Here is an 8,875-nt window from a genome sequence, read left to right as displayed (position 1 = left end):
GCTTCCGCAGCAGGATGCCCACAGTGCAGAAGAGCAGGGCCCCGCCGCGGGCGGGCGGCCTGCTCCCCAGCCGCACCTGGAAGCCCACGTTCCGCCGCAAGGAGGGGCCGAGTTCGTGGCTGACCCGCTGCGCCACGGACACTGCCGAGATGCGGCGCGGCTGGGTGATGATCACGTTGCAGCGGGCACCGCGGCCCTCCGTCACGTAGCGCTCCAGCAGCAGCTGCGGGATGCGCGTGGTCTTCCCACAGCCTGTGTCCCCAGAGATGACCACCACCGGGTGCTGCTCAATGGCACTGAGGATGGTGTCCCGATGAGGGTCCACGGGCAGCTGGGGCACCTCCTGCCACACGGGCCCCCGCCGCCGCCACAGCTCTAGCAGGCTCTGGCTCAGACGCAGCTCCTCTGCCTCGGACAGGGGCACGTAGGGCTTGCCCGTGATGGGGTCGCTCAGAGGTCCCGAGTCCTTGCCCAAGGGCAAGAGGTCGTCACTCTGCAGCCGGAGCTCAGGGGAGATCCAGGAACTGTCCACGGGGTACTGGGGAAGGGGGCAAGCAGAACAGTGTGAGACACAGCCCCCCGCTCACACACAAGGGCCCTCCTTGGGCCAAGGCATCTGCGCAGACGAGGCCCAGCCCACACGGCAGGACGGTCCAGGACTGCCCTGGATCCAGGGGGCAGGCCTGGGCTGCACAGGCGGGGGCCTCCAGGGTCTGTCCTTGGTGGTAGACGGGGTACCACAGCCTGCTGCAGTGGAGGTGCTGGTCTAAGCTGGGAGCAGACCGACTGCGGGCAGGGGTGCTCTTACGTGGTTCAGGAAGGTCTCGATCTTGCGGAGGATGGGCTCAGGCACCTGGATGGTACAGGGCCGGCGCTGGGTCTCCCCCAGCTCGCGCAGGGAGGCCAGGTTGTACATGGCATGGGTGAGCGGCTCGTTGTTCCTGTCCACCAGGCCCAGGCTCTACAGGGGACACGGACAGGTCAGCCTATGATATGGCTGGCCCCGGAGCCGCCAGGTGGGCTCCGGAGCACCAAGAGTGGAGCAAACGCTTTTCTGAAACACTTCCTTTTCTGCTGCCAGGGACGCAGACACGGGCCTCTGCTAGGTTACAATGACCAAACTGACTCATCAGAGCACTGCGGCTCTTCTCTGCCCAAGTGCCACCCCCTGACCGAGCGGTGGGGCTCTTCCCTGCCCGAGGGCTACCCCACAGCATGATAGGCCAGCCTTACCTCTGAATTCACACATCTCAAGGAGAGACCAGCTGGCCTGGCCATGGCTGAACCCAACACCCATTTCCACTGGATGTGTGGCCTCACCGCAGCCCCCGCTCTGAATCACCTGCCCACCTACGTCCCCCCGGTGCCCACAGCTGGACCTGGCCTCTCCTGGGACAGCCCATGCGTCGTGGCACCAAGGCCCCTGCAGGACGCACCTTCAACTTCTTGCAGGCCAAGGCTGCCGCCTTATTCTCGGCCTCTGCTTTGCGGCGTCCTTTGGCGACAAAGGTCATGGGGCAGGGCCAGAGTAGGGTGAGGGTTGACAGCTTGGTCTTGGTGCCCACAGTGTGGAACTGCATGAGGTTCTACGTGGAAGGTGAGAGGTGGTTACAGAAGGCAGGAGCGGGGAAGAGATGGGTGGTGCCTCAGAGCGCTCGGGAGCCCAGAGAAGGACGTCGCCACCACCGCAGCGCATGGGCGCCCGCCCAAGTCCTGGGCCTGCTTCCCCGCTGCTCCACCCTCCTGCAGGCCCCTGCGGCTTCGCTCTCTTCCCTCGCTGAGGCTCCCAGGTCCTCCAGCAGGCCACATCCCATCCACCTGAAGCTGCCTTCCCCTGGAACTGGGGAGACCAGACGGCCGGGTGAGTGCCCAGCCACACCCCGTAGGAGCCCCACTCACCTTAGCTGTGGAGGACGACGTTGCAATCTGAATCACTTTGGCCAGGAGGTTCTTGGGAAGCGGGAACTGGGTCAGAGCCCTAATAGCACTGTCGTCGTCAGTCATTTCAAAGGAACCCCCCCTGGAAACCAAGTTTAGGTGAGAAACTTCTCTTTGCCAGGCCAATTTCCCCCGAGGCTCTGAGCCCCAGGGCCCGGCCACTGTGTTGCTGTGAAGGCCACTGGGAGGCCAGAGGCAGGCGCTGGGCCCTGCTCCCGCGAGGCGCCCTCACAGCACACCGCCTGGCCTGCTCCTGGTCCCTGCTCAGGTCCGAGGGCAGGGGACCGGCAGACGACGGCCAGGCCTTGGTGGGACCTGGGTGTGAGCTGCAAACCCCTGGCCACATAGTAAAGACACGGCCGGTGGTGCCCGGCACAGGGCAGGCACCCCAACAAGTGGCAGGGCACAAGGCAAGGGTCATGTCAGAGGCCCCGGGCACCCGCCCATCCCGCGACCCCACTGCCCACAGTACCTCGAGTCCCTGAGTGGGGTGTGGGGACCCTGCTGGGCCATGGACAGGAAATCGGTGACGTCTATGGTCCCCTCTTCAAGCTCCTCTTCCTCATCCTCCTCTTCCTCCCGACCCAAGGAGCGAGAGAGGCCCCCGGGTCCCCCCGGCCGGATGCTCTCAGGATTCAGCTGCCGCCAGGAAGTGGGGGGCATGCTGGGCTCCGGGCGCCACCAGCTGTCCGCCGGAGAGCCAAAGCGGTCGGCCAGCACTCTGTACTTGGCCGCGTCAAACAGCTCGTTGCGAGGGCCCAGCAGACCCCAGCCCTAGGGGAGACGCGCCGTCAGGATGTCCACCTCAGGACAGGCTGAGGCGTGGCTGACCACAGCCTGCTATCCACAACAGATGAACGGGCAGCGGCTAAAATGTGATCTAAATTCTCCCCGGGCCAGCACTGCGGCCTAGGCATCCCACACGGCCCATCAGGTGGCTGGAGACTGGCCCGGAGCTCGTGCATGGTGAGTGCAGCCCAGTGCTCGGACAGGGTGGGGAAATGGAGGCAGCATTGTGGAGTGACCACACCCCACTGGAGTGCTTTCTCTCTCACTTTCTCTGGTGAGCACACCTGCTGACAAATTAAAAAAATTCTCTGCACAACAGAAACCAAAAAAAATCAATATAATCTACCTAAGATGAATATAACACAGGTTTTCAGTTTTCCGTGACTTGTTAGAAGGTGTGTGCGCTCATCAGAGGGAGACAGAGAGGAGAGGCACCGCCGGGGGGGCCACCTCTCTGGGGTTCGGGACACACTCGCTCTTGGAGCTGGCTCCCTAGCTCCAAGTGCTCCCTGCAGTCTCCTCGGTCCTCAAGAACGAGCTACTCGGGAACCAGCAGTTAGCATAATGGCTATGTCGTTGGACTCCCACGTAGTCAACCGTGGTTCACGTCCTGGACCCGGTGGCTTAAAACTCACACCGGGCGCGTGTGCATGCATGCCCAAGAGGAGAATGGAGGAGAAGGGATTGCGGCGTGACCATCCCCCCCTGGGGGTGATTTCTCGCTTTCTGTCTCTATGTCTCTCTGTCTGTCTGTCTGGCGAGCGCATGCTCCCTATAGCAAAAACCTCTCCAAAAAAAGAAGAACGAGCTACTCTATCAGGAGGCTGCAGAATGTTCCCGGCCTACAGAGACCTCCCCTCTGGGCAAGGCTGCCCGAGGAGCTCTCAGTGACACGTGGCCGGAACTCGCAGCAGCATGAGGGTCGTGCGCGGTGAGCTTATCTGGACTGAGGGAAAGGCCGTGGCTGAAGAACTACAGGGCAGGTGGGAGGGGATTAAAAGGCTGTCAGTTCTAGAGTAGATGGAAAACTTCGACAACACAACAAAACAACCTGATTTAAAAATGGGCTGGTTGGGGCTAGCAGGTGGCATGGTGGTTAAAGGTGCCGGACTCCCATATGCCCGACCGCAGTTCAAGTCCCGGACCTGGTGGCTTGCTTTCTCACTTTTCCTCTCTTTGTCTCTCTCTAATCAAACTAGTAAATAATAATAATAAAGTTAAATAATTCTTTTAGAAAAAGTTAAAATGGGCTGGTTAGGTGGCTGGATCCCACACTGCGAACTGTGCAGTTTGATTCCTACACTTGGCAGCTTGCAAACCAAGCTGGGCATATGTGTGTGCCTAAAACCCCAGGAGGAAGGTGAGGGGAAGGGGTTGCAACACAGCCATCACCCTGGGGGTGCTTTTGACTTCCCGTACCATTGAGCACACACACCGTATGCAAACCAAACAAAAAAGACGACGACAGACAAAGGAATTCATAAGCATTTCTCCAAAGACATTAAAGAAACGGGGCCCAGCAGCTGGCATGGTGGTTAAGGAGCTGGACCCCCACATGGCCAACTGCGGGTCAAGTCTGGACCCGGCGGCTTGCTTTCTCACTTTCCTTCCCTCTCTCTCTGTGTGCCTCTCTGGTCAAATTTTAAAAATAATAATACATAAAACTGAACAGATAATTCTTGTAAAAAAAGAAAAGAAAGAAGAAATGACCAGTAAGTACATGAAGAGACACACCTGCACTCATCGCTAGAAGAGCCATTGGAGACCCGGCAATCCCACCCAGGTAATGCTCATGAACCTGACAGCAGGGTCCCCAAGAGCCAGGGTCACAGCAGCGTGGTCTGCAACAGCTCCAACGTGGAGGCTACCGGCATGTCCATAACAAGCGAATGGAGAAACAAAATGTGCGGAGACGGGCCAGCAGGTGGTGTGGTGTTTAAGACGCTGGACTCCCACATGGCCAAATAGAGATTCTGGCTAGAGGCCGTGTGTGCTCACCAGAGAAACAGAGGGAGACAGAAGCAAGAAATCACCCCCCACCCAGGGGGGATGGCCACGCCGCAATGCCTTCTCCTCCATTCTCCTCTTGGGATCTTGGGCATGCATGCACGTCCCGTGTGAGGTTTAATCCACTAGGTCCGGGCTCCAACTGTGGGCAACTCTGTGGGAGTCCAGCAACGTAACCATCACGCCACCTGCTGATCCCGTGTCTCTTCCTAGTGAACACATGCACCCTGTAGCAAACTGAAGAATAATGATAAATAAAATTAACTAAATAAAAAATGTGGTGATACAATGGAATACTACCTAGGTTTAGAAAGGGCAACCCTGCCGTGCTACATACAACACAGATGAACCATCAGAAATAACGCCGAGTGGAATAAGCCAGTCACAAAAGGACGAGTGTTGTCTGATTCGACTTACACGTCAAATTCACATACAGAGAAAGCGGAACATTGGCTGACAGGCTGGAGAAAGGGGAAGGCGGGAGTTACTGTTTAGTGGGGACAGGAAAATTCTGGAGATCAGCTGCACAGCACGGTGAGTATACTTAACCTTGCTGACCTGTACTTTTCAAACCAGCTAGAATGGTAAACCTGCTGATATGAGGGATTCACCCCCGATCTTTCAGAAAAGGCAGTGTGTACAGATGAGGAACAGGACAAGTGTGCTAGTGTCTTGCTTCAGACAGGCCGGGTGTAAAGCCTTCAAACCTCCACGCAGGCCCAGCCTTGGTGGTGCAGGCAGCGGGGAGCCCCAGTAGGACACTACGGGGCGCAGGACATCCCAGGGTGAGGAGACGCCTGCAGAGCCACGGCACAGGACACTCGAGCAGGGCAAGGGCGGAGGACAGGCCGGAGGACAGGCTGGAGAGCCTGGCAGCGTTTTGCTGTTCTGCTCACACAGCAACCACCTGGTGACCCTGCCACAGGCTGGGCACCGATGAGGCAAACGTAGCCAGAGACCACGGAGATGGCCGTGTCGCCGGAGCAGAGAACACAAACCACAAGAACACTGCAGGGATGCTGAACCCTACAGACGTGACTGATGGTGGAAGAGGGATAAAGAAGAGACAGAGAGGGGACGAGGAAAGAGACCGGTGCTGTAGGAGCCCAGGCTAGGAAGAGGGGCCTTTCCTCCTCAGACGGGGACAGTGACACTGGCAGACCAGGAGTGTGGAGCTGAAGAAGCGCGTCCTGCAGCTGCAGCCTTGCCGCTGCCCGAGCAGAGGGGGAGACCGACACAGCCACAGGGGGTTGATCGGGCGGAGAGGAAGGCCAGCGAGCAGCAGCGGAGGCCTGGCGGGTGCTGGACGGGCAAAACCTGGCAGCGGCACAGGCCTGCCACTGGGGTGAGAGGTGTGCCCCTGCCATTGCAAGGACGGTGTGGTGACAGGGGAAGCATGCAGGAAGAGCTGAGTAAAGGGGAATGGAAACCATGGACATAGAGGCCTTCCCATTGTTCGTGGAAAATACACCTTAGCGAAAGGTTATGTAAGGGTTTCAAAAAATTTTGCACTTAAACATATATATTTTTTTTAACTTGCAAGGGGACCAGCAGATGGCGTAATAGTTAGGTCACTGGACTCCCACCTAGTGGACCAGGATTCAAGTCCTGGACCAGAGGCTTAAAACTCACATTAGGTACATGTGTGCATGCCCCAAATCCCGGAACAATGAAGAAGGAACTGCAGCACGGCCACACCCCCTTGGGGGTGATTTCTTGCTTTCTGTTTCTTGTCTCTCTCCAGCGAGAACACATGTCCTATAGCAAAAGTCTCCCTCTTTAAAAAAGAAAAAAAATATCTGCCAGAGGGCATATGCTCTGGCTGGGCAGAGGATGAGGGCACACCCTCACGAGGCACGGTCACACGTTGCCTCCGCTTCTTTTAGGGTTTGGGGTGCACATGCATGTGCCCAGCGTGTGTTTCAAGCCACTGGGTCAGGACTCACTGCACAGTCTGCCATGTGGGATTCGGCTGCCTTAACCACAGGCTGGCCTACACTTGAATTTCCATTCCATTTTTCCACATTCTTTGGTCTCCTCATTGTGCTGTTTGTAGAGAGCTTTTCTTTTTCTTTCTTTCTTTTTTTTTTTTAATAATAATTCACTTGGGGCCGGAAGGTGGCCTGGCAGTTGAGGGTGCTGGATTCCTGTATGGCCGACCATGGTGCAAGTTCCGGACCTGGCAGCTTGCTTTCTCAGTTTCTCTGTCTCTCTGTCCCTCTCTGGTCAAATTAAAATAAAGTTAAATAAAATAATCCTAAAAAAATTATTTAATTTTATTTATATTATGTATCTATCTATACATATATATACCTTATATTATGTATCTATCTATCTATACACACACACACACACATATATATATATATATACTTTTTTTTTTTTTAAAGTAAGAGAGGCTTTTGCTATAGGGTGCACTTGCTTGTGGGGAAGAGAGAGAGAGAGAGAGACAGAGACAGAAAAGGAGAGACCACTCCTCAGGGTGATGGCCACACCGCAATCCCTTCTCTATTCTTCTCTTGGGATTTTGGGCACACGTGCACATGTGCCTGGTGTGAGTTTTAAGTCACCGGATGTGGGACCCAAACTGCAGTCAGCCATGTGGGAGTCCAATGACATAAACAGTACACTATCTGCTGGCCCCTATTATAATTTTTTAAATGTGCTTATTACTTTTTTTAATAGGGCACATGTGTTCACCAGAGAGAGACAGAAAGAGAAAGTGAGAAAGCAAGCCACCAGGTCCGGACTCAAACTGTAGGTGGCCATATGGGAATTCAGCACCTTAACCATCATGCCACCTACTGGTCCCGACAGGGACTTTTTCACAAACAGGATCTGAAACCACAGAAAGCATGGGCCAAAAAGTTCGATTCCCTCACTGGCTGAACAGCAAGCAGGAGACCCAGGAAGTGGGAAGGGCTCCAGAGAGGTGAGTGGCTGGATGCTGCCAGCTTCCGCCAGAATGCACATGGCACCAGAAAGATCCTGAGGGTGAGGGGGCCGGGACGGAGGGTCACCTTGAACAGCTGGCAGGCCGCAGCCGCAGCCTGCCGCTCAGCGTCGATCTTCTTGCTGCCGTAGCCTTCTACTTCCACGCTCTTGGGCCACTTTATGTGCAGAGTGACTTTCTGGGGACAGAAGACAGAGTTGAGATACTTGCCTCTCCAGACCACAGAGCTGGTGCAAATGACATGGAGAACCGACAGCAAAGCTAGGGACCTCACAGCGGCACCACGCTAGGCTCAAAGCACAAAGGGCAGGACAGGACTTGACCCAGCCATCAGCTCCTCCAGGGGCTCATGATCATACCTCAATCTCAGTCCACCTCAAGTGGTTTTGCCTTTTTATGGTGGGGGGCGAGAGGTTTTTGCTATAGGGCATGTGCGTTCACCAGACAGAAAGCAAGAAATCACCCCCCAGGGGGGATGGCCATGCCACAATCCCTTCTCCTCCATTCTCCTCTTGGGATCTTGGGCACGCACGCACACACACACCCAGAATGAGTTTTAAGCTACCGGGTCCAGGGTTTGAACTGTGGGAGACTACGTGAGAGTCCAGCAACACAGCCATTACGCCAACTGCTGGTCCCAAGTTGTTCTGCTTCTTTAAGTTCCATGTTCAAGCCAGAGAGCAAGTGGGGACCATCTTTATCCTTAAAAACCTTCATTTGGAATGAATGCTGCTATGGATCCTGGGGTCCGTGAGACTCTAGAATCAGGAACTCTCATCTCCTCTAGCCCCGCAGTCCAAGTGAGCTGGTGGGGACCACAGAGGCTGTGACAGCGGGACCAGGGGTTAGCACGGGGACCCAGCCTGAATGAGACGAAAGCGCGGCTCATCTTCCCAAGTCAGGCGTGTGTATTTCCCAGCTCTCTCGAACCTAGCTTTGCTCTGAAATTCTGTTTTCATTGGGAAAATCCACTGTGTGACTGCTCTGAAAGTCTCTGTTTTCATTGGGAAAATCCACTGTGTGACTGCTCTGACCCAAAAAAAACAGGGAGGAAAGGGGCAGCCAGTCTCCTTCCCGGTCAGTGGCCTGCCCGGCCGCTAGCAGGTTACCTTTTTCTTCGGTCCGTTCGTGTGCACGTACACTAGCTTGTCTTTCGCGTGGGAGCTGCCCAGGGCTCTTCCGCTCACG

At 55.9% G+C, this 8,875-nt stretch overlaps 1 protein-coding gene across 1 annotated transcript in view; it reads right to left on the bottom strand.

Moving 5' to 3' along the window:
- DHX30 (DExH-box helicase 30) overlaps positions 1-8,875 on the bottom strand; it is a gene marked incomplete in the record, with an annotated part of 37,186 nt that overhangs the window by 5,200 nt on the left and 23,111 nt on the right. Inside the window, 7 exon segments of the mRNA XM_027767245.1 lie at positions 1-538; positions 809-961; positions 1,437-1,586; positions 1,900-2,020; positions 2,411-2,712; positions 7,755-7,865; positions 8,797-8,875. The exon segment at positions 8,797-8,875 is cut by the window's right edge and continues 58 nt beyond it. Of these exon segments, the coding sequence (XP_027623046.1) occupies positions 1-538; positions 809-961; positions 1,437-1,586; positions 1,900-2,020; positions 2,411-2,712; positions 7,755-7,865; positions 8,797-8,875 (1,454 nt within the window).

This window comes from Tupaia chinensis, unplaced genomic scaffold (assembly GCF_000334495.1).
Source record: "Tupaia chinensis unplaced genomic scaffold, TupChi_1.0 Scaffold144066_1, whole genome shotgun sequence".
NCBI lineage: Eukaryota > Metazoa > Chordata > Mammalia > Scandentia > Tupaiidae > Tupaia > Tupaia belangeri.
The sequence above is the reverse complement of the archived record's forward strand: the minus strand, read 5'-3'. Positions and strand labels throughout refer to the sequence as shown.